Source organism: Acipenser ruthenus, chromosome 32 (genome assembly GCF_902713425.1).
Source record: "Acipenser ruthenus chromosome 32, fAciRut3.2 maternal haplotype, whole genome shotgun sequence".
Classification (NCBI taxonomy): domain Eukaryota; kingdom Metazoa; phylum Chordata; class Actinopteri; order Acipenseriformes; family Acipenseridae; genus Acipenser; species Acipenser ruthenus.
Genome location: NC_081220.1, coordinates 2268837 through 2295000, shown reverse-complemented (window position 1 = coordinate 2295000; position 26164 = coordinate 2268837). Strand labels below are relative to the sequence as shown.

General features: G+C 39.9%; 1 gene segment (V, D, J or C); it reads left to right on the top strand.

The window, feature by feature from the left end:
- The first annotated feature begins 21009 nt into the window (after positions 1 to 21009).
- On the top strand, positions 21010 to 21704 carry LOC131703175 (Ig kappa chain V region 2717-like). The segment is given in 2 exon segments: positions 21010 to 21098; positions 21273 to 21704. Coding segments are annotated over 2 exon segments (489 nt in total).
- The last annotated feature ends 4460 nt before the right edge of the window (positions 21705 to 26164 follow it).

Genomic DNA, 26164 nt, shown 5'->3' with positions numbered 1-26164 from the left:
CAGCATCTTCATCTGGGCACTTGTCATCTGCACTCAGGGTAAGAATCATTTAGAAAAATGCATTTACAAAAAATATCTGTTTGTTGGATAATTTACAAAAGTGTCAAAAGTAAAACAGGCAAAAAAAGAAAAGAAAAAGTCTTGCCTTTTAATGTGTTTTCATAATTAATTCAATCATTACTATTTTTTTCTATATTATTATTTATTATTTACAGAATCCAGTGGACAGTATACTGTGACTCAGACTCCAGCAGTGAAATCTGTTCTCCCAGGAGACACAGTCGCTCTGAGCTGTAAAGTCAGCAGCGCAGTGCACAGTAACAACCACCTAGCCTGGTACCAACAGAAACCTGGAGAAGCTCCCAAACTCCTGATCTATAGGGCAAGTACCCTTCAGTCTGGGATCCCAACTCGTTTCAGTGGCAGTGGATCTGGAACTGACTTCACTCTGACCATCAGTGGAGTCCAGGCTGAAGATGCAGGAGATTACTACTGTCAGAGTTTACACATCCCCAGCAATAGCTGGGTGTTCACACAGTGCTACACACCCGTACAAAAACCTCCCTCAGCAGGACTGCAGGTGAACATTGTTCATTTTCTGATACTTAAATACAAGCTGAAAATAAAGTAAAGCAAACGTTTTTCTTCTCTTTCAGTAAATGTATATAAATAAATAAATTGAATATTTAACTTCAAATTGTATTATTTACTTTTTTTCATTTTACTCTTTTAATGATTCCACTTCATCAGCAACACATTCTATATACAAACAGAATGATGTTTATTTTTTAAAACAATTGAACTGTATGCATATTGAGATTGATTTTTTTATGATCCACTGGACAACATATTAAAAAAGAAGTCCAGTAAACAGCAAAGCCCAGTATTGCAGTGATGTGTAGTTACACTGTCTGACTCTGTGGAGTCCAGCTGGATATTTTTCATTGCATCAATCTGATGTGTTTAATGTATTTTCAAAACTAATATTAATACATAAATGAATAACATTGAACTTGAACATATTGTTAAGATGAAAATCAAGACACAAATTACTGTTAATTACAATGAACAAACCATGTCTTTTGAAATATGTTAACACTATATTGATATACCTCAGATTATAACTTATTATAATAAAAAATAAAGTGTCTAAATTTAAATAAAAATAAATAAAAGAGGAATTCATACATTTCTGAGTGAATTCTTATTTTTTATTAAGGAGCAGCACATCAGTGTTATTGAAGGCAGTTTATTCTTCATTGTCTTGCCTCCTGTGTCATCCTTGTTACCCACCTGGTCTCCTTCATTCCTTATGTGTGCAGCAGCTCCCTGGCACACATGTCTCAACACTTATGAGCCAGTTCATTCTGAACAGGCAGATTTCTAATGCCCCTCCTAGAGAGCAGGAAAGCACTGAGAGGGTAAACATAAAACTACAGGAAGGATAATCTAACTGTACTGTGAGTCACCCAACCCTATCAAGTCTCACCTGTGTTCACAGCTCAGATCTCATAGAACTGTCTGTGACACTTATTGAAACAGAAGTGCAGCGCTTAGAACACATATACAAATAGAACTAATCCACTCTTCTATTAAACTGTGAACTTAGTGTTTGATTGAATCCCTCTCTGTGTTTGTATAGCCTGGAAACAGGCATCAGTGCCCTGCCAAGCTGCATACACTGCCATCATTCACACTGACCACAAGAGGGAGCCAGAGCACCACTGCTGTCCATAATGTAATAACAGTACAGTAATAAGACAATTGAAATAGCCAGCAGTTACCTCCCCAGTCAGCCCAGTTCTCCCATTGTTAACACAAGGCTCCTCACACCCAGTCATCTAAACACTACAGTGTGGTCTGTGTCTGGAGGAAGGAGCTGCTCACAGTGATGCATGCTGGGAAACACTGACTCTAATATCTCATATATTTATTTCCATTTGCTTCCAGTAATATGTTAGGTAAAGGTTATTACACCAGAACTCTGTAGTCCTACTGAAGGCTTTTCTTAAGTTAAAGTGAGTACTAATCATGGGATTATGAAATAGAGCTTTTGTTAAACAAAGCAAGGACCACACCAACTAGTGTTGAATAGTTATCCACAACATAGAAATGTTTGTTAATAAGTACACTCGTAAATGCAGCATGGTGGAAAATAAAGCTGCCTCTTTTTGGCTAGCTCATTTCAAACAAGAAAACATGACATTGTTTCCAGTTCATTCGTATGCACACACATTTACACAGACACAGCTCAAGCACAAACATGAGGCTTCCAAATTAAAACACAGACATAACCAAACACCAACAGTGCTCTGCTTTTGACAACAAACCTGCACCCATCAAATGTTTGTACAGTTTGTAATGTTTTCTTGAAAGGCATATACTCCCAGGGTATTCACAGGTACTGGAGCATCAATCCTTTTGAGAACAGATGAAGCAAGGCACCACGTTACATCCTTTTGTGTCGGCCACTTCCAGCCCCCTTTGCATGGATGCAAAACACTGAGGAGCTCCTCTGGCAGGGCCGGTATGGTTTCTTCAGCTATGCCAGGGGAACACTTGCCTTCATACATAACAATGCAGTACTCATTTACTGACAATTCAATGCTTTTGAATGGATACGTTGCCATAGCTGTTGCTTGATCCACATTGCCAAACACACTGACCACTTTCCAGTCAGGCTGAATTTCTTCCACAAATGGACCTACTGTGCTGAGCTCAAGTTCAGTGTTGCTAAGTGTTCTAGCATAGTGAATGCTGTGCGTGTTTGGGGTTTTCTTTGGACTGAATTCAATAAATAGTTTAGAGGAATTTTCATGTTCTTTACTTTTTTAAAATATTCAGAGTAAGTTGAGACAGCTGAGCCTCTAATGGTATGAGAATCTGTAGCAGCACAGACTGCACTACACTCTGTGACCACAAGAGGGAGAGAGAGAGAGTAATAAAATGATGCTGTTTAATCCAGAGCAGTGGTTCTTAACCTGGGGTCCTCAGAGACAGTCCAGGGAGTCCACAAGAAAAAATTGGAAACTTTTCACTCAACATTAGCAATGTGCAAAATCAAAATGTTTGCTTCTTGAATGGATTTGATTTCACAAAGTTTATGATGGATCTGTTAACCTGCAGCTCTGATTTTAATATTTTACAATTAATAATTATTTATACTGTGTAACAAAGCTACATAATCACAGCTGTGGCTAAGATGAATTGTTTGAGAGAAGGGAGAAGAGAGAGAAATAGCTGTGTTTGTACAAACTCAACACAAAGAAAACTATAAGCTATTTTTTTTTTTGCTTGCCAGAGAAAACTTTTTTTTCTGTTTTTTCTGAAAGCAAAGAAACTGCATCAGCTGAAAATGAGTTTAAACTTAAGAGCACTGCTTGGCTAGAAGTGGCTGCTGTGCCAAGGAAGACAATTTGCATAGAAAAGACACTTTGCATTGGCAGCACATGCTTCAGTGCTCTGGGAGTGTTTATAGCCCTGTGAGTTTAACACTTCATGATTGAGAGCTGCCCTTCATGGCAACAGAATCCACAACAACAATGACTTTTATCAGCATCTTCATCTGGGCACTTGTCATCTGCACTCAGGGTAAGAATCATTTAGAAAAATGCATTTACAAAAAATATCTGTTTGTTGGATAATTTACAAAAGTGTCAAAAGTAAAACAGGCAAAAAAAGAAAAGTTAAAGTCTTGCCATTTGATGTGTTTTCATATTTAATTAAATCATTACTATTTTTTCTTTATGGTTATTTATTATTTTCAGAATCCAGTGGACAGTATACTGTGACTCAGACTCCAGCAGTGAAATCTGTTCTCCCTGGAGACACAGTCACTCTGAGTTGTAAAGTCAGCAGTGCAGTGTACAATGATGGCGATGACTACCTAGCCTGGTACCAACAGAAACCTGGAGAAGCTCCCAAACTCCTGATCTATGGAGCAAGTACCCTTGAGTCTGGGATCCCAACTCTTTTCAGTGGCAGTGGATCTGGGACTGACTTCACTCTAACCATCAGTGGAGTCCAGGCTGAAGATGCAGTAGTATGCTAGCTCTTCTCTCACACAGTGATACACGTGCGTACAAAAACCTCCCTCAGCTCTGCAGGAACTGCTCTTCTCATAGACAGTAACCACAGGGGCTGAGGCGCTGCAGTTGGTCTGCACAGAGCTGGGGTTGATGAGGCTGTGTCAGTCAAATACATACACAGTAAACAGCTTCATGCATTAAATTACTTTTGAGATCTATAGAGCAGTCTGCACACAAATTCAACCTGAACTAATCCCACCTGCAATACCCTCTTAATATCAGCAGCCACCTGAAACTCATCTCTCAGGAGAGCTCGAAATATACCTGGACACCTTGTAACATCTCAATAGAGGAATAACCACATCACTAAATAGTACACCTTGTAACATCTCAATAGAGGAATAACCACATCACTAAATAGCACACCTTGTAACATCTCAATAGAGGAATAACCACATCACTATATAGCACACCTTGTAACATCTCAATAGAGGAATAACCACATCACTAAATAGTACACCTTGTAACATCTCAATAGAGGAATAACCACATCACTAAATAGCACACCTTGTAACATCTCAATAGAGGAATAACCACATCACTAAATAGCACACCTTGTAACATCTCAATAGAGGAATAACCACATCACTAAATAGCACACCTTGTGACATCTCAATAGAGGAATAACCACATCACTAAATAGCACACCTTGTAACATCTCAATAGAGGAATAACCACATCACTAAATAGCACACCTTGTAACATCTCAATAGAGGAATAACCACATCACTAAATAGCACACCTTGTAACATCTCAATAGAGGAATAACCACATCACTAAACACCTTGTAACATCTCAATAGAGGAATAACCACATCACTAAATAGCACACCTTGTAACATCTCAATAGAGGAATAACCACATCACTAAATAACACACCTTGTGACATCTCAATAGAGGAATAACCGCATCACATCACCACTTAAAAACCACACAGCAGTCTAGGGGCTTCAAGGAGAGTCATAAACAAACAGGACTTATTATTTCATTAATTCCTTAAGAAGTTATATTAAAACACAATTCAAACAAACAAAACAAGCAGTAATTATCAACACTGACCACAAGAGGGAGCCTGTTGTCCATAATGTAGTAGCAGTGAATTATTCTCTCTTTGATTTCATCCCCAGCAGTTATTAAAAGCTTTACTGACATACTGATATAAACATTGCTGCATCTTATAATATCAAATAAACACATTAAATACAAATAAAATAACTTTTCCATTGATGTGTATTTCATTTGAGGGGCTTGAAGGATATATTAGGTGGCATATTATGCCTTTAGTTTTTGAACGCAGCTGAAAATGCCTTAAACATCACAGACTGCAGTTCCTAACATTGCCCACAACAGTGAGGAGCTACCAGCATCAAAGTGTAAGGACCTCATTTATCACACAGCGGTACTGTGTTAACACGCAGTGAGGCTCTGTACCGTGTGTTACTGTGTACACCTGCTGCATTCACCAAGCAGTGAAGAGCAGCCTAACCCGTGGTGAACAATGCGCGGGAAAAGTACCGCATGCGGGTCATTGCAATATAATTCATGATGTTAATGGATGGGAAATGTATGCACATTACATCAGAAATACCGCGAGGGAGGGATTTGATATATAAGACATTATTCACTGAAGGGTGCTAAAATGTTTGGGTCCTCGGCGCGTGTTCAAATACCGTGTTGTAAAGCAGGCGGTATGTACTGTCACAACATTCAGGAAATAGGGCAGCACACTGGTGATGCTGTGAGCAGAGCAGGGACCATTCACAAATGAGCTAACTGCCTATCCATCCAATCTTATTTTAGAGATCACCCTAAGGTTAAAGCTTAAGAATATTTATATCATTCTGGTCATTTACCAGCATTTAGTGAATAAGGCCCTGAGTGTCATCTAGTGTTACTGAAGCCAGTGAGAACTTCACTGCACTTCAATCATGACGGTGCTGCTGTTTAATAAGCAGTACTGCTGCATTACACTTTAATGAGTGCATTAAGGACTGTGCTAATCAGGTTCCAATGCTACTCTTAATAGCTGGGCTCTATTGTATAGTCCCACTGTCCTGGGAGTGTCAATGCCAGGGCAGTTACTAATCTTGCTCTGTCTGAACACACAGTGCAAGTACTGCTTTAAACACACACTCCACACTTGACTCCATTCCAGCTGTGTTGAGTGGAATAAGGGCTTGGCTGATTGGCTCTCCTCATATGCTCCTATTAAAGCTGTTCTTTGTCTAGTCCTGCTGTCCTGGGAGTGTTCATGCTAAACTGCTAATCTTGCTCTGTCAGAACACACAGCACCAAGCCTGTGTTTACACCACTGCTGGGCTAGAAGTGGCTGCTGTGCCAAGGAAGACAATTTGCATAGAAAAGACACTTTGCATTGGCAGCATGCTTCAGTGCTCTGCGAGTGTTTATAGCCCTGTGAGTTTAACACTTCATGATTGAGAGCTGCCCTTCATGGCAACAGAATCCACAACAACAATGACTTTTATCAGCATCTTCATCTGGGCACTTGTCATCTGCACTCAGGGTAAGAATCATTTAGAAAAATGCATTTACAAAAAATATCTGTTTGTTGGATAATTTACAAAAGTGTCAAAAGTAAAACAGGCAAAAAAAGAAAAGTTAAAGTCTTGCCATTTGATGTGTTTTCATATTTAATTAAATCATTACTATTTTTTCTTTATGGTTATTTATTATTTTCAGAATCCAGTGGACAGTATACTGTGACTCAGACTCCAGCAGTGAAATCTGTTCTCCCTGGAGACACAGTCACTCTGAGTTGTAAAGTCAGCAGTGCAGTGTACAATGATGGCGATGACTACCTAGCCTGGTACCAACAGAAACCTGGAGAAGCTCCCAAACTCCTGATCTATGCTGCAAGTTACCTTGAGTCTGGGATCCCAACTCGTTTCAGTGGCAGTGGATCTGGGACTGACTTCACTCTGACCATCAGTGGAGTCCAGGCTGAAGATGCAGGAGATTACTACTGTCAGAGTTTCCACAAACCCAGCAGTAGCAGAGTGTTCACACAGTGATACACACCCGTACAAAAACCTCCCTCAGCTTGACTGCACAGCGACTGCACTGCTGCAGCTGGGACCTACTGCAGGTGCTGAGGGTGAAGGCAATGAAACGGGACACGGCCTGTGGAGGAGCTCAACTGCACACAAACACACTGAACTCAATAACAAGGGCTCAAAATAAAAGACAAGATCAATCTGGTAAATATCTTGATTATTCATGTTTTCTAATACATTGCAGAGGCTGAAGGGCTGTCATTGGATTTATATTTACCAATTTAGTTTCAAATGAAAATGAAAATATAATTATTGATTACTCTGCAGTAAGGAAAAGATAAAGATACTGAAACTAAAATACAAAGTGAAAATAAAGAAAATCACACACTGTATTTCCCTTAAAGGAAATAAATCAATAAATAATGCAGAGAATTTGACTCGATGTGATTCTGCGTTCATCCCACTACAGGTAAACGTTTCAAGATTAAATCTCATATTACATGCACCAGTGCTAATGTGCTTTATTTGTTGTCATGCCCGTGTGGGAAAGGATATGTGGAGAAAACTTTAACAATTAAAAATTCATCTGAGTGAGCACAAGAGTGCAATTAGACAAAAAGATGAAACTTCACCTGCAGCAAAACATTTCATGGAGAGAAGCCATAATGTCCCTGCTTTCAGATGGATTGGCATTGAAAAAGTGATTGTGAATCGTAGAGGTGGAGACCTACATACAAAATGACTTCAATGGGAGTCTTTTTGGACACACACCCTGAATACACTGTCACCAATTGGGATGAGCGAGGAACTGGATTTGGCAGCTTTTTATCATTTAGAATTTGGCCTCCTTTATAATTTGGTTGTTTTTTTCATTAATGTATGTAATATTTTGTTCAGTTATTTATAATCTATTTAATTAATAGTGATGCATTTAGAATGAGTTATTGATAACCAATGAAAGGTGATTGATGCTTTGTTTAATACAGTATTGATGGCAGTGTTGTTGTATATGTTACTGGTATAGTTTTATTATAAGTTGATAATTCAATGGTTCTGAGTTAGTGTTTCAGTGAGATTGGCAATCTGTCTATAGATTCAATGCACGTGTGTTCTTTGAATTTATTGATTCATGGAAATGAGAAAAATGCTGCAACAAAAGCTGTATTAAATTGGTTAATAGAATAATGAATTGTTAGATTGATCCTTTATTGAAGCTGTTTTGTTGCTTTGTTTGAACAAACGCTGATGGTGGCCAAGTGGCCGAAACATGTTGGTTGTTTGTGATGTGTGGTGATCTGTTTTAGTCTTTGAACTTTTCAATAAATGATTAAATACATGAAAGAATAAAATATATTTTTTTAAAATGTTCAATTGGAGTGTGGAATATTTGTTTATTTTAAATGTAGCTTTATGTATCTTGAGATTTATTTATATTTATTTATGATCCACTAGAGAGCATATTAAACAAGAAGAACAGTAAAGCCTGAATCACAATATTGCAGAGATGTGTATTATATACACTGTCAGCCTGATTTTCAAAAGCAGCAAACTAATAATTAAATCACAAAGTGATTTCAATGTTTCCAGATCACTTTATTTCGATGTGTTGAAGGTTCACTAAGTGTTTACACGACTCGTTTAATAGAAACCCATTGAAAGCCATAAACTCAGTGACCCACATCAGCTTTTGGAAATCACTGTGGGACCTGGTTCTTATTGTGCCTCTTTTAAAATCAGGCTGTTTGTGTCTGTGTGGAGTCTGGCTTTATATTTTTGACTGTGCAAAGCCACAGGACTTGTGTGAGCGGGGCCTCCGTTTAGAGGAGCAGCGCACGCCGCCTTCACTGGAACTTTGATTTGGAGTTTCTGGATGTTTTGCTTTGCTTTTTGTACACTGGGCTGTATGTCCTCCATGAGTTCCCATAGCTGGTAGCGTCACGTGAGTGTGTGTGTGAATAAATCCTGAGTGCCTGTGTCTCTGTGCCTCCCTCTCTGCCTCTCACCTGCCTGCCTGCCTGTCTCAACCGCTGTGAAACACACACTTCTCACACACTGGACAGAGAGAACTGACTTTTTATCTTGCTTGAAATAACATGAAAGGAAAGTACTTCTGATTGTGCAACCATTCTTTAAATTAAATTGTATATATTAACATGGCATGCACCTCAAATAGATGGAAGATTGAGTTTGTGAGGCTTCTTTATCTAACTCAGGTTATAACTTATAATAATAAAAATGAAGTTATCTCAATTTAATACACATTTCTTAAATGAGGAATTCATAAATTCATGAATGAATTTGTATTTTTTAATAAGAAGCAGCAAATCAACGTTATTGAAGGCAGTTTATGCTTTATTGTCTTGTCTCCTGTGTCATCCTTGTTACCCACCTGGTCTCCTTCATTCCTTATGTGTGCAGCAGCTCCCTGGCACACATGTCTCAACACTTATGGGCCAGTTCATTCTGAACAGGCAGATTTCTAATGCCCCTCCTCGAGAGCAGGAAAGCACTGAGAGGCTAAACATAAAACTACAGGAAGGATAATCTAACTGTACTGTGAGTCACCCAACCCTATCAAGTCCCACCTGTGTTCACAGCTCAGATCTCATAGAACTGTCTGTGACACTTATTGAAACAGAAGTGCAGCGCTTAGAACACATATACAAATAGAACTAATCCACTCTTCTATTAAACTGTGAACTTAGTGTTTGATTGAATCCCTCTCTGTGTTTGTATAGCCTGGAAACAGGCATCAGTGCCCTGCCAAGCTGCACACACTGCCATCATTCACACTGACCACAAGAGGGAGCCATAGCACCACTGCTGTCCATAATGTAATAACACAGTAATAAGACAATTGAAATAGGCAGCAGTTACCTCCCCAGTCAGCCCATTTCTCCCATTGTTAACAAAAGGTTCCTCATACCCAGTCATCTAAACACTACAGTGTGGTCTGTGTCTGGAGGAAGGAGCTGCTCACAGTGATGCACACTGGGAAACACTGACTCTAATATCTCAACATCTGCAACTTCCACCCCTGCCAGTGAATATTAAAGAATGTTAAAGTGTCCCTTTAGCAAGCCAGCATTTTAAACACAATGATTCTCCCCTTGCTCTCTTCTCTGAGAGTTGCTGTAAGCTGTCTGTCCCACACCCCAGTTATTCCTGCAGACTCACATCAGTGTGTGTCAGCATAGAGGTTACAGCATGTCATTCCACCAGCATGGGAAGGGATTTCTGTTGCAATTCCACAGCCCCAGCCCAGCAGCACAGACTGCAGTACACTCTGTGACCACAAGAGGGAGAGAGTGTGTAATAAAATGACTGACTCCCAAGTCTGAATCTCCACACTTGGGATTCATTTCCCCTTGATTCCACCCCTGGCAGTGAGGGATAGAAACAGATCCTCAACTTAACATGAAACCCTTTTAGGCTTTCACTTCATTTTAAACAAAGTAAACCAAACCGTCAGACACAATCCTACCTGACACACAACACAGACTGAAAATATTTACACTGACCAAAACAGAAAGCCAGAACAGCCCTCCTTTTTATAATGTAATAACACAGTAATAAGGCATGTTATTACACCAGAACTGCGTAGGCCTCACCATCATCATCATCAGGATGCCGTGTCCTTGACATTGATGATCATTTTCCACCACCTTGTCCTGTCTGTTGCCAGCTGGTGTACTTCACATGCTTTCCATCTCTCTTCCAGGTTCACCAGTATTCGGGACAAATATTTGTTCCTCTGTCTCCCTCTCGCTCTCTTCCCTTCAATTTTAACAGTTCGGCTCAGGTTTTTTTAACCCATTCCTCCTTAAAATATGTCCTAGAAATGTAAGCTGTCTTGTTCTTATTTGTGTCAAGATGTTCCTGGTGGTGTTTGCTCTGTGAAGTACACCTCTATACACCACATGCTTTGTAATTTAAATGATGCTCACATTTGGGCATGCTTCTTTTGCAACCTTAGCAAAATCTTCTGCTGTGTTGACAACAGCATGCTTTTGCAGAATGCACCTCCAAACTGCACGCTTTACTTTACCTGCAACTCCAGCAACTGGCCCTTTGCCGTGTGCTGTGGCAAAAAAGCACCAATCAGCTTGATGCAAACTACAGTGTACATTGCTCGGCATAGTAAGGGTGCACAAGATGAATCTGTTTTTAAATTGGCTCGCAGCACCATCAGAAAAGATGTGCAAGTTAGAGATGTTGGCTGAAGTTGAGGCTTCATCAAGAATAGCCCGACTGTAGCAAACAACTGCAAATGTTTTCATGTTGCCGTTCATCACTGAGCACAACATAAGAAGTACTAACAGACTGAGCTGTGAGAACTGCTGGAAACAGAGGCACTCCTTCTGTGATCCAGGGAGCTCACATTATTTCAGCTTGCTGCTTTATAGGGAAGTGTTCTGAGAAATCTTCCTAAAGTATAGCTTCACATTCATTTCAATTCATCTTCAGTGTCTTGATTTGGTGAAGTTGCACCTTGGTAATAAAACTGTGGCGCCACAGAATGGTCCGCTGGGTTTGAGCTCCTCCTTGGCATCGTGTAACGTTGACTCAAGCACTTCCTTTTTATTGTTAGCCATCTATTGATAGTAGTGTAAATTTGTATCTTCATTATCATTGCCTTGTATTACCTGATTGATAGAACTAGCAAGGTCTTGGCATGTGTCACACTGGCCAAGGCAGCATTTCATCTGCCAGTTGCAAAGTGACCCAATGACCAGGAGATTTCCATTGGGGATATTTTGACAAACCTTTTTCAAACCATCTCGTAGCATCTCTGTGTTGTCATGGTAATGACAGACAGACAGGTTGCACGTGCACAGGGCGCAATGCTGCAGACTTTTTTTGATGTTGTGATTTTTACATCAGGATATTCATTCTTGAAGAGGCGGTGAGCTTCAAGAACTGTCATCAGGAGCACTTTTTTGTGCATTCTTTTTTTTGTGCATCCTCTCTTCTGATAGTGATGCAGTCTTTTCATCCAGGCAGCTGACGGGACACACAATCAATCTCATAGAATGCACAAACCTGACATTCTGTTTCACTAACTTCAGCTCTTTGTGTGGAAGCGTGCTTATCTACCAGAGCCAAACCAAACTGAGTTGCCAGTTTCTTTCCCACGACACTTTTCTTCCTGGGGCTCTTTGGAAGTGCCCGGTTTACTCCACTTACTGCCTTCCCTAGTGACTGAGCTGAAAAGAGAACTTTTGACGGTGAGTTTGTCAAATGATTCTCATTAAGTTGTGGTTCTGGTTCATGTCATTTTGAAAGATTTCTCCTATACTTTCTCATTGTTTCTTTGCTCTTTTCTGCTTCCCTTTTCTTCCTCCCTATACTCCACTTGCATGCTTTCTGCTGCTCTCTGTTCCTCTGTTTCATCCCTACTCTTTTCTCTTCTCACATCCTTGCATGATATGCACACATTCTTTCTGCTGCAGGTACTGGAAACATTTTCCAACTTTAATCTAGATAAAAGAAAAAGGAGAGCTGATTCCTCCAATTAAAACACTGAATTCAATACATCTTTTAGAGGAATTTTTCATGTTCTTTACTTTTTTAAATATTCACAGTAAGTTGAGACAGCTGAGCCTCTTATGGTATGATAATCTTTATCAGCACAGACTGCACTACACTCTGTGACCACAAGAGAGAGAGAGTAATAAAATGAAGCTCTTCAATCCAGAGCAGTGGTTCTTAACCTGGGGTCCTCAGAGACAGACCAGGGGGTCCACAGGAAAAAAAAAAACTGGAAACTTTTCACTCAACATTAGCAATGTGCAAAATCAAAATGTTTGCTTCTTGAATGGATTTGATTTCACAGAGTTTATGATGGATCTGTTAACCTGCAGGTCTGATTTTAATATTTTACAATTAATAATTATTTATACTGTGTAACAAAGCTACATAATCACAGCTGTGGCTAAGATGAATTGTTTGAGAGAAGAGAGAGAAATAGCTGTGTTTGTACAAAGTCAACACAAACAAAACTATAAACTTTCCTAGTGGCAAAGAAACTGCACCAGTTAAGAGTTTAAACTTAAGAGCACTGCTTGGCTAGAAGTGGCTGCTGTGCCAAGGAAGACAATTTGCATAGAAAAGACACTTTGCATTGGCAGCACATGCTTCAGTGCTCTGGGAGTGTTTATAGCCCTGTGAGTTTAACACTTCATGATTGAGAGCTGCCCTTCATGGCAACAGAATCCACAACAACAATGACTTTTATCAGCATCTTCATCTGGGCACTTGTCATCTGCACTCAGGGTAAGAACCATTTAGAAGAAAAAACGTTTATGAAAAAAAAAAAAAATTGTTGGACAATATGTGCTTTCACAGGGGCAAATTGAAAAAAGCAAATTAAAAATGAAAAAATCTAATGTCTTTTCATAATTTAATTAAATAATTTACTATAATTTTCTATATTATTATCTATTATTTTCAGAATCCAGTGGACAGTATACTGTGACTCAAACTCCAGCAGTGAAATCTGTTCTCCCAGGAGACACAGTCACTCTGAGCTGTAAAGTCAGCAGCGCAGTGTACAATAACAACTTCCTAGCCTGGTACCAACAGAAACCTGGAGAAGCTCCCAAACTCCTGATCTATAATGCAAATACCCTTCAGTCTGGGATCCCAACTCGTTTCAGTGGCAGTGGATCTGGGACTGACTTCACTCTGACCATCAGTGGAGTCCAGGCTGAAGATGCAGGAGATTACTACTGTCAGAGTTTACACTACCCCAGCAGTAGAAATGTGTTCACACAGTGCTACACACCCGTACAAAAACCTCCCTCAGCAGGACTGCAGGTGAACATTGTTCATTTTCTGATACTTAAATACAAGCTGAAAATAAAGTAAACCAAACATTTTGCTTCTCTTTCAGTAAATGTATATAAATAAATAAATTGCATATTTAACTTCAAATTGTATTATTTACTTTTTTTCATTTTACTCTTTTAATGATTCCACTTCATCAGCAACACATTCTATATACAAACAGAATGATGTTTATTTTTTAAAACAATTGAACTGTATGCATATTCAGATTGATTTATTTATGATCCACTTGACAACATATTAAAAAAGAAGTCCAGCAAACAGCAAAGCCCAGTATTGCAGTGATGTGTAGTTACACTTTCTGACTCTGTGGAGTCCAGCTGGATATTTTTCATTGTGTCAATCTGATGTGTTTTAATGTATTTTCAAAACTAATATTAATACATAAATGAATAACATTAAACTTTAACATATTGTTAAGATGAAAATCAAGACACAAATTACTGTTAATTACAACGAACAAACCATGTCTTCTTTTGAAATAGAATTTTACACTTTATTCTTAATTTCTGAAAAAAATGTTAACACTATATTGATATACCTCAGATTATAACTTAGTATAATAAAAAACAATGTATCTAAATTTAAATAAAAATAAATAAATGATGAATTCATATATTTGGAGAGTGAATTTCTTATTTTTTATTAAGGAGCAGCACATCAGTGTTATTGAAGGCAGTTTATTCTTCATTGTCTTGCCTCCTGTGTCATCCTTGTTACCCACCTGGTCTCCTTCATTCCTTATGTGTGCAGCAGCTCCCTGGCACACATGTCTCAACACTTATGGGCCAGTTCATTCTGAACAGACAGATTTCTAATGCTCCTCCCAGAGAGCAGGAAAGCACTGAGAGGCTAAACATAAAACTACAGGAAGGATAATCTAACTGTACTGTGAGTCACCCAACCCTATCAAGCCCCACCTGTGTTCACAGCTCAGATCTCATAGAACTGTCTGTGACACTTATTGAAACACAATTGCAGTGTTTAGAACACATATACAAATAGAACTAATCCACCCTTCTATTAAACTGTGAACTTAGTGTTAGATTGAATCCCTCACTGTGTTTGTATAGCCTGGAAACAGGCATCAGTGCCCTGCCAAACTGCACACACTCCCATCATTCACACTGACCACAAGAGGAAGCCAGAGCACCACTGCTGTCTATAATGTAATAACACAGTAATAAGACAATTGAAATAGGCAGTAGTTACCTCCCCAGTCAGCCCAGTTCTCCCATTGTTAACACAAAGCTCCTCACATCCAGTCATCTAAACACTACAGTGTGGTTTGTGTCTGTATATGGAAGATACTGAAATTGAAGAAGGAATGTATGAAAAAGACCTAGGAGTTTACATTGACTCAGAAATGTCTTCATCTAGACAATGTGGAGAAACTACAAAAAAGGCCAACAAGATGCTTGGATATATTGTGAGAAGTGCTGAATTTAAGTCAAGGGAAGTATTGTTAAAACTTTACAATGCATTAGTAAGACCTCATCTAGAATATTGTGTTCAGCTCGGGTCACCTTGCTACAAAAAGGATATTGCTGCTCTAGAAAGAGTGCAAAGAAGAGCAACCAGAATTATCCCGGGTTTAAAAGGCATGTCGTATGCAGACAGGCTAAAAGAATCTAATCTATTCAGTCTTGAACAAAAGTAGACTACACGACGATCTGATTCAAACATTCAAAATCCTAAAAGTATAGACAATATCGACCCAGGGGACTTTTTTGACCTGAAAAAATAAACAAAGACCAGGGGTCACAAATGGAGATTAGATAAAGGGGCATTCAGAACAGAAAATAGGAGGCACTTTATTACACAGAGAATTGTGATGGTCTGGAACCAACTCCCCAGTAATGATGTAGAAGCTGACATCCTGGGATCCTTCAAGAAGCTGCTTGATGAGATTCTGGGATCAATAAGCTACTAACAACCAAACAAGCAAGATGGGCTGAATGACCTCCTCTCGTTCGTAAACTTTATGTTATTAACAATAGTTTGTTCACAGAGCTGCCTGCCATGTTATGGACTCCTTGACGCGTTAGTTTACTGTCTTTCTTCAAAATCTCCAGTGCTAGTGTTATTCTGCCATACTTAACAATTAAACATCTCTCTTTTTGTGATCTTACTGTAAACGTATTTCTCAGGTCGCATATATCATATTTAACTAAAGCCATTATTGAAAGAATTGAAATCGCAGATTCTAACTACTCCAGCTCCAGTAGGTGTCGCCACACCAAGCTGTGGTTACCATAGCAACACTAAAGGGACCTCAGCGTGGTTAGTTGCCTTGGTAACAAGCAGCTTATGTGCGTCACGCGGCTGTGCGGCAGCACGACGTTGTTGCAGCTTTCTGAAGCTGCGCTTTCACTACTGGTGAGAGCGAGTTGTGACTTTAACATGATGTCACCAGCGATTCTGTGGACTTGCATGTATTTAATATACACATGCTTAGCTCTGCGTCAATGTGTTCTCAATTAAATAAACAGAATATGCTAGATGTTTTTTTAGCCTTTGGGAATTATTGGCGAGTCCATACCTCACTTGCCTCGGCTGACGAGTCGCCTCTGTACTCCACTGCCGCTTGCTTCATTTTCACTCGCTTTCCTGTTCAAAGACCCTGTTTTTATCCAGTGATCCATTGCTGATACCTCCCTCAGCGGGATGAACCACGTGGGGCTGCTTCTTGTAGCAGCCACCCAGTGACACCCAATGAGAGTCCTAACACCGCCACTAGGGGGGGCACTACTAAACTAAAAGGTTTAGAATAGAGGCAAAGTGACCAGGAATGACAGAGGCAGAATAAAAGTTCACAAAGCTTTATTACAATGATCCAGGATTTACATAAATCAGTTTAAATAAATATACAATAAAATGCAAAGAGTTTTACTAAAAACAAGGAGGGGAAATTAAATAAAGACAGCCATCAGCCACAGTATTTAAAAGCATGGGGTATTAGACTAACACATAGCAGCGATTACACTTCTCATTAAGAGTGATTGGAAACAGCTCTTCCCAGCAAGGGTTCAACAACAAAATACTTTTAATACACACAGGGTTTAACAGTATTGGGGAACGTTAGCAGCAATATAACAGGTTTAACTACATGAGGACAGTTCAACAAAATACAAGTTTAATTATATTTAAGACAATTAGCAGCAACGTTCAAGGGGCAACACATTGGGGGTTAATTGGTTGTTAGACTGGCAGGACTTCAATGTTAACAAGAGGCAACACAATAAAAATTACATGACCTAATTAGCAGGTCAATCAGGTGGCTACTGCCCTCAACCGCACCGATTAACCCCAAACCAAACAATAATCAAAATATCAACAACTCATTACACATACACACTCAGAAAACAAGCAAAAACGTAAAATATAAATCACTTCACTACCGTGTCTACAAACACACCAAGCATAATTAAAAAATAAAGAAACAAGCAAACAACCAATTACCTTTCGGTACGCCGAGGACAAGACACAAAAACTGACTGATCTGCTTTAAGAAATAAAGAAACAATACCTCACCCACCCGTAATTGCTGGCCAGCAAAGTATGTTTAAGACTAAGACGCCCCCCCGTTTAAACCAGATGAGAGGAGAAGGACACAGCGGTGTAGCTTAAATAAACAGAACCAAAAGGCGTGGGGACATTTACCTGCTGCTGGAACACTTTTAATCTAACAAACCCAAACTGATGAGACAGGGATTTAACCACACGTCTCAGAGCTTTATTCAACAGACTAGCTCTCCAATTATCCAACACTTTACTTTCGGAATATACTCACACGGCTGTAACACCGCAGACACAGAAACAGCGCGTCTCCAGAACACTCCTCTACAGCAGCAGCACACCGAATCTCAGGTCCCCCGCACCTGTCGGTCCTTCCTCTCTCACCCCATCTCAAACAAAGAGGCAGTTTATATAAGCAAATAAATTATCTAATAAATCACTAATCAATCAATTAAAAAAAGAAACATGACACACAAAACGAAGCACTTATAACAAAACATAAAAACACCTAGTTGCCTAGGAACCAATACATACAAGTAGCCCCTTTACAGGAAGCTGCAGCACTTGTACAAGCTGAGAGTGCAGTGTGCTGCTCACACAGTCAGGCGCCATCCAGTGGTGCTTTTGAGAATTGCCGTAGACTAAAAAGTGGGTTAGTTCACCGAACACTGCCTAAACATTTAAAAGATATGTGTGAAAGGAGCAGCGTTGAGCTTAATGAGGAACAACAAAGGAAACTTCAAACTGTGCTGGCTGAGTACCAAGATGTATTCTGTAAAGATAAGGATGACTTTGGTAAGAATGCGTTAGTAACCCAGAAAATAAACACTGGTAACGCAGCCAAGCAAGAGGAGGTGGAAAGCATGGTTCGAGGCCTCAGAAGGCAGGGGGTTATTGAAGACTCCAGCAGTCCATGGGCCTCACCTACAGTGTTAGTAAAGAAGAAGAACGGTAGCACTAGGGTCTGAGTCGACTGAGGAAATTGAATGAGGTTACTGAGAAAGATTCTTACCCGCTGCCGAGAACAGATGACACCCTTCAGGCATTGAGCGCTTCTGTCTGGTTTAACAACACTAGATTTAAAGAGTGGCTATTGTCAGGTGGAGGTAGATGAAGCTGATAGACCAAAGACAGCATTCACAGTTGGACGGGGCTTGCACCAGTTCAATGTGATGCCCTGTGGTCTCTGCAATGCGCCTGCTACGTTTGAAAGGCTTATGAAGAGGGTGTTGTCAGGCTTGCCATGGGAAGTCTGTCTTATTTACCTTGACGATGTGCTGGTGCATGTGCACACATTCCCACAGGCGCCAGCTAATCTAGAGCAGGTCCGTGTCAAACTGCAGAAAGCTGGTTTAAAACTAAACCCTGCCAAATGCGAGCTCTTTAAAAGGGGGTGGGTTACCTGAGGTCACATAATGAGTGAGCATGGGGTTGCTACAGACCCAAGCAAAATAACAGCAGTCAGCAACTGACCAAGGCTGACCAATGTAACTGAGGTATGTCGCTTTTTGGGTTAATGTTCCTACTACAGGAAGTTTATAAGAACATAAGAATATAAGAAAGTTTACAAACAAGAGGAGGACAGTATAGAGTTAAAAGATGGTTTACTCTGTTGTAAGTGGGAGGCTCCATCGCTGCAGGTATCAGCTGTTGGTTCCAGGGTCCCTGAGAAAGGAAGTGCTAACCATGGCTCACAGTACTAGGGCTGTAAATTCGAATCAGAGGTTTTCTCCAGGGTGTGTCAACTTCTGGGTGTGTGGAAGACACACACCACGCCATTGAGGCCTCAGTCTGATGGTATGGTGGAGAGGTACATACGCACTCTCAAAAACCAGTTACCCTGTTTGTAGAGCAGAACCAGCGGGATTGGGATACTCACCTCCCTTTTCTGCTGTTTGCATGTCGAACAGCTAAACATGAAATAACCCAGAGTACACCTGCACTCCTGATGTTTGGAGAGGAGCTCCATTCACCACTGAGGCTGGTTTATGGAACCCCTGATACATCCCTTATCTTTGAGGATCCCCTGGACTACGCTGACAGCCTACAGCAGCCTCTTGAGTGGGTACACCAATTTGTCAGGGAGAACTTCAAATTGTCCGCTGACCAGGTAAAGAGGCACTATGATGTAAGAGCTGTGGCTGACACTGTGGTTTGACTCCCACTTCCTTTCACACTGCAGCCCCACCATGCAGCCACTCAAGAGCTACAGCGTCGGAGGACAACACAGCTCTCAAGCAGCTCACAGGAAGCCCGCAGGCGTCCGGCCAGACCACAGGGGTTGCTGGTGTGCGGTTTCAATGTATTAGGGCTGGAGCTATCCTATGTAACATGTGCATAATCACGCTCTTAAGAACAGGTTAGAGGCTTCTAAACCTGTCCTGTTCTGTGAAAAACAGGGAGTGTTCCACGCTATGGAGCCGACTGGAAAAGGAGTGCATGTATTAAAACAATCTGGAAACAACTGCTTTAACTTGCTGGGGTGACTAAACTTTTATTAGGTCATTGAGTCACACAAAGTGGCAGCAGTGTGGAGTAGTGGTTAGGCCTCTGGACTCTTGACCGGAGGGTCGTGGGTTCAATCCCAGGTGGGGACACTGCTGCTGTACCCTTGAGCAAGGTACTTTACCTAGATTGCTCCAGTAAAAACCAACTGTATAAATGGGGAATTGTATGTAAAAATAATGTGATATCTTGTAACAATTGTAAGTTGCCCTGGATAAGGGTGTCTGCTAAGAAATTAATAATAATAATAATAAAGTAGCTCAAAGGACAATATAAATCAATTAGAGTCTCTCAGCCAATTAAAACGCTGAATTCATGAAGATGCCAATACATCTTTTAGGGGATTTTTCCTGATCTTTACTCTTTGAAAATATTCACAGTAAGTTGAGTCAGCCGAGCCTGTCTCTTATGGCATGAGAATATCTCTCTACAACCTTAAAATGAGAAAACACCAAACACCACAAACTGCACTACACTCTGTGACCACAAGAGGGAGAGAGAGAGTAATAAAATGATGCTCTTTAATCCAGAGCAGTGGTTCTTAACCTGGGGTCCTCAGAGACAGTCCAGGGGGTCCACAGGAAAAAACTGGAAACTTTTCACTCAACATTAGAAATGTGCAAAATCAAAATGTTTGCTTCTTGAATGGATTTGATTTCACAAAGTTTATAATGGATCTGTTAACCTGCAGCTCTGATTTTAATATTTGACAATTAATAATTATTTATACTGTGTAACAAAGCTACATAATCACAGCTGTGGCTAAGATGAATTGTTTGAGAGAAGGGAGAACAGAGAGAAATAGCTGTGTTTGTACAAACTCAACACAAACAAAACTATATAAGCTATTTTTTTTTCCCTGAGTGGCAAAGAAACTGCATCAGTGAGAAGAGTTTAAACTTAAGAGCACTGCTTGGCTAGAAGTGGCTGCTGTACCAAGGAAGAAAATTTGCATAGAAAAGACACTTTGCATAGGCAGCACATGCTTCAGTGCTCTGGGAGTGTTTATAGCCCTGTGAGTTTAACACTTCATGATTGAGAGCTGCCCTTCATGGCAACAGAATCCACAACAACAATGACTTTTATCAGCATCTTCATCTGGGCACTTGTCATCTGCACTCAGGGTAAGAATCATTTAGAAAAACACTTTTAAAAAAATCTATTTGTGGGAGTTTTCTTAACATACAGTATAAGTGTTGAAATTAAACAGGAAAAACTGATAAAGGCTTGACATTTAATATGTGTTTTCATAATTCAATTCAATTGTTTATTATAATTTTCTTTATTGTTATTTTCAGAATCCAGCGGACAGTATACTGTGAATCAGACTCCAGCAGTGAAATCTGTTCTCCCAGGAGACACAGTTGCTCTGAGCTGTAAAACCAGCACTGCAGTGTACAATGATGGCGATGATGACTACCTAGCCTGGTACCAACAGAAACCTGCAGAAGCTCCCAAACTCCTGATCTATGATGCAAGTACCCTTGAGTCTGGGATCCCAACTCGTTTCAGTGGCAGTGGATCTGGGACTGACTTCACTCTGACCATCAGTGGAGTCCAGGCTGAAGATGCAGGAGATTACTACTGTCAGAGTGCACACTACCCCAGCAGTAGCTGGGTGTTCACACAGTGCTACACACCCGTACAAAAACCTCCCTCAGCAGGACTGCACAGCGACTGCATTGCTGCAGCTGGGACCTACTGCAGGTGCTGAGGGTGAAGGCAATGAAACGGGACCCGGCGTGTGGAGGAGCTCAACTGCACACAAACACACTGAGCTCAGTAACAAGGGCTCAAAATAAAAGACAAGATCAATCTGATAAATATCTTGATTATTCATGTATTCTGATACATTGCAGAGGCTGAAGAACTGTAATTGGATTTATATTTACTTATTTAGTTTCAAATGAAAATGAAAATATAATTCTTGATTTATATCTAGTAAGGAAAAGATAAAGGTGAACATTGTTAATTTTCTGATAATTAAATACAAACTGAAAATAAACTAAATCAGACACTTTACTCCTCTTAAAGGAAATAAATAAATATATACATGCATACATACATACATAGCATATTAACAAGCCAACATATTTCTATTGCATTTTAAAGCAATCTATGGTTTAAAACACATATTAACATATTTCAATATTAATATACAAGATTTGTTTTTATTTCTTTACATGTCTTCAAAGCAATTTAATATTTTTCTAATTGAAACTATAAAATAAATAAATATAGTGAAATAAATATGAATAAAAAGCTATTTCTATAAAGTGTATCAGTAATGCTTCAAAATTTAAACCTCACGCTGAAAGTTCAAGCATTTCATTCATTTGTATTTGGTGCATTGATGCTCAGAAAAGTGTTGATAGTGTGTAAACATGGAGTACGCACACAAACACATTGTTAATTCACCATTGTGCAATTTAAAGAACTATATTAAGGGTGGGGTTTGTTTCTTGTTTCAATTTGCAGATCGTTGATGGTTAGATAATTCATTGTAAATTTCACTTCATTAAGTGTATGTTTGTGGTAATGAGCTGGCTGTTTAACAGTACCTGTATCTAATCATCTTGAGCAGTTGATTAATAACTATTAAGGTTTGTTTGGGTTACAAATTGCAACTTATTTTCCAATCATTGATGTTGGGATTTCTGATTGAAAACTTTACTTGATGAAGTGTATGTCTGTGATAATGAATTGTCTGCTTAACAAACCTGTATTTAATCATGTTCACTAATTGGTAATAACGATATTAAGGGCTGGGTTTGCTTTGTTTCTTTTAAACACTGAGGACGGCTCTTTTGAGTCGGAACACGTCTGTTGTTTGAAGTTTTGGTCTCTGTTTTTAAATATATGTAGAATGTTTGAAATATCACAATGGTGAATTAACCAGTTTTGTTTTCCTGCTATAAAGTGTAGCATTGACAGGAACACACCCAGATGTTTAGCTGTGGAAGCTGCTGTATGTGCAAGGACTTGGCACTATCAGTCTGAAGCTCTGTGTGGAATGCATGCTTTCACAGGCTGATACAACCAAAGCATCACATTGAAAGAGGAAGAAACCATTCTGACTTCATTGTCAACCATACAGGACCTTGTCAGTCAACGAGCAGACTGGGGTAACAGAGTGATATACTGTAAGAAAGAAGCTAGTCATGTCTTGTGAGGCTTTTGTCTGCTCCATGTCTGGTAAAGCAGGAGATGATGTTGAATGGGGTTACAGATTGATCTGCAGCAGAAAATGATGCATGCAGCTCTCCGACATCCCCTGCCTGCGCGCACTGCTGTGTTTTGTGTTGTGTGTTGTTTTCAGGGCGGTCGTTGTTTATATTTGTATTTATTTGTAATGATTGCAATGTTGAATAAATCATTTTTCACAGGTATTTATTGCACCGCGCACTTTAGTGTGCTTCTGGAGCTGAACGTTTACTGCTGTGTATTAATCTGCTGCTAACATTCCATTTCTTTTTATCTGCAATAAAATAAAAGATTATTTTTTAATTGGAAGAGGCCGTGTTTCTGATCCCATCCTTGATTTGCTTTCAGAATAAAATAACCTGTAACTGTTTTATTTGTCCAGTGTCTTACGCACTAATCTGGCGTAGACCGACTCCAAATGTGATTATGTATTTCAATTCTGTGTAAGCCCTGCCTAGCGGGTGTTACATTTACATAAAAGGACTCTATAGAGTCCTAATGCAAAAAGAAAGAGCATAAAGCAAGTTGGGAAAGGGGAGGAGGGTGTCAGTAAATATCCAGAGGTTTAAACACAAAACACACAGCTGATAGGAAAGAGGAAACACTCTCTGAGCCTCCAGCTCAATACAGCAAATCATGGAATAAAGAGATTCAGTGACAGCTAACACAGGAGCTGCTCTGTGTTCAAGTGAATAAAGTGCACTCAATAATGTGACCTCCGAGAGACACAGTGCAGATATTAATACTGACCACACGAGGGAGCCAAAGCACAACTAACACCCAGACTGCCCCCAGCCCCCTCTCTCCTCCAGCCCCTCCCCAGTGCAGTAAGAAGGAGCTTGTGTGTTTTCCTGCTGTCTGCTTCTCTCTGCCCCCCTCTCTCCTGTAGAATCCACAGCAGCCCTGTTGAACAGAGCCCAGTGGCACACAAGCCTTTATCAGAGCAATGCCACTCCCCACACTGGATCAGTGTCTCACTGTTTCTAAATGACATGTGGGATTGGACACTGCACAGGACACTGGAGTGTTAGAGTGGCAATCAGATGAAACAGGAGCCTGGAGACGTGTCAGAAACATCAAACAGAGCCCTGACAAGCAGCACAGACTGCAGATATTAACACTGACCACAAGAGGGAGCCAGAGCACCACTGCTCTTCATAATCAATCATTCAATCAATCAATCAATCTTTATTTTATAGAGCGCCTTTCATAGTGGACCACCATCACAAAGTGCTTTTCAAGACAGTTAGGAACAATGCATAATACATTAAATACAGTGAAATACAGGGCATAGTACATTAAATACAAACAGCTAAAAACAATGCAAATGCATTAAATACAAACATATTACATTAAATACAAGGCTAGGATGTGATTTCTAAACATTGTGGATGCGTGTGTCATACAGAATTATATGAATAAGATGGAGTGAAAAACCTGAAATAGCAATTTAGACAACAATTAATAACAGATATCAGGCTTGAAGAGCATTGAAAGCCAGAGAGAACATGGGGATGAATAATGTAATAACACAGCAAAAAGACAATTGAAATAGGCAGCAGTTACCTCCCCAGTTCTCCCATTGTTAACACAAGGCTCCTCACACCCAGTCATCTAAACACTACAGCATGGGAAGGGATTTTACTGCAATTCCACATCAGTAGCACAGGCTGCACTACACTCTGTGACCACAAGAGGGAGAGAGAGAATAATAAAATGATGCTCTTTAATCCAGAGCAGTGGTTCTTGACCTGGTCCCCTCAGAGACAGTCCAGGGGGTCCACAAGAAAAAACTGGAAACTTTTCACTCAACATTAGCAATGTGCAAAATCAAAATGTTTGCTTCTTGAATGGATTTGATTTCACAAAGTTTATGATGGATCTGTTAACCTGCAGCTCTGATTTTAATATTTTACAATTAATAATTATTTATACTGTGTAACAACGCTACATAATCACAGCTGTGGCTAAGATGAATTGCTTGAGAAAAGGGAGAATAGAGAGAAATAGCTGTGTTTGTACAAACTCAACACAAAGAAAACTACAAGCTATTTGTTTTTCTTTGTGCTTTTCTGAAAGGCAAAGAAACTGCATCTGCTCGAAATGAGTTTAAACTTAAGAGCACTGCTTGACTAGAAGTGGCTGAGAAACACAGTGACAGCTTGTAACAGAGATACACAGTGACAGCTTGTAACAGTGATACACAGTGACAGCTTGAAACAGAGATACACAGTGACAGCTTGTAACAGAGATACACAGTGACAGCTTGGAACAGAGATCCACAGTGAAAACTTGGAACAGAGATCCACAGTGACAGCTTGTAACAGAGATACACAGTGACAGCTTGGAACAGAGATACACAGTGACAGCTTGAAACAGAGATACACAGTGACAGCTTGGAACAGAGATCCACAGTGACAGCTTGTAACAGAGATCCACAGTGACAGCTTGTAACAGAGATACACAGTGACAGCTTGTAACAGAGATACACAGTGACAGCTTGTAACAGAGATACACAGTGACAGCTTGGAACAGAGATACACAGTGACAGCTTGTAACAGAGATCCACAGTGACAGCTTGTAACAGAGATCCACAGTGACAGCTTGTAACAGAGATACACAGTGACAGCTTGGAACAGAGATACACAGTGACAGCTTGTAACAGAGATACACAGTGACAGCTTGTAACAGAGATACACAGTGACAGCTTGTAACAGAGATCCACAGTGACAGCTTGTAACAGAGATCCACAGTGACAGCTTGTAACAGAGATACACAGTGACAGCTTGTAACAGAGATACACAGTGACAGCTTGTAACAGAGATACACAGTGACAGCTTGGAACAGAGATACACAGTGACAGCTTGTAACAGAGATCCACAGTGACAGCTTGTAACAGAGATACACAGTGACAGCTTGTAACAGAGATACACAGTGACAGCTTGTAACAGAGATACACAGTGACAGCTTATAACAGAGATACACA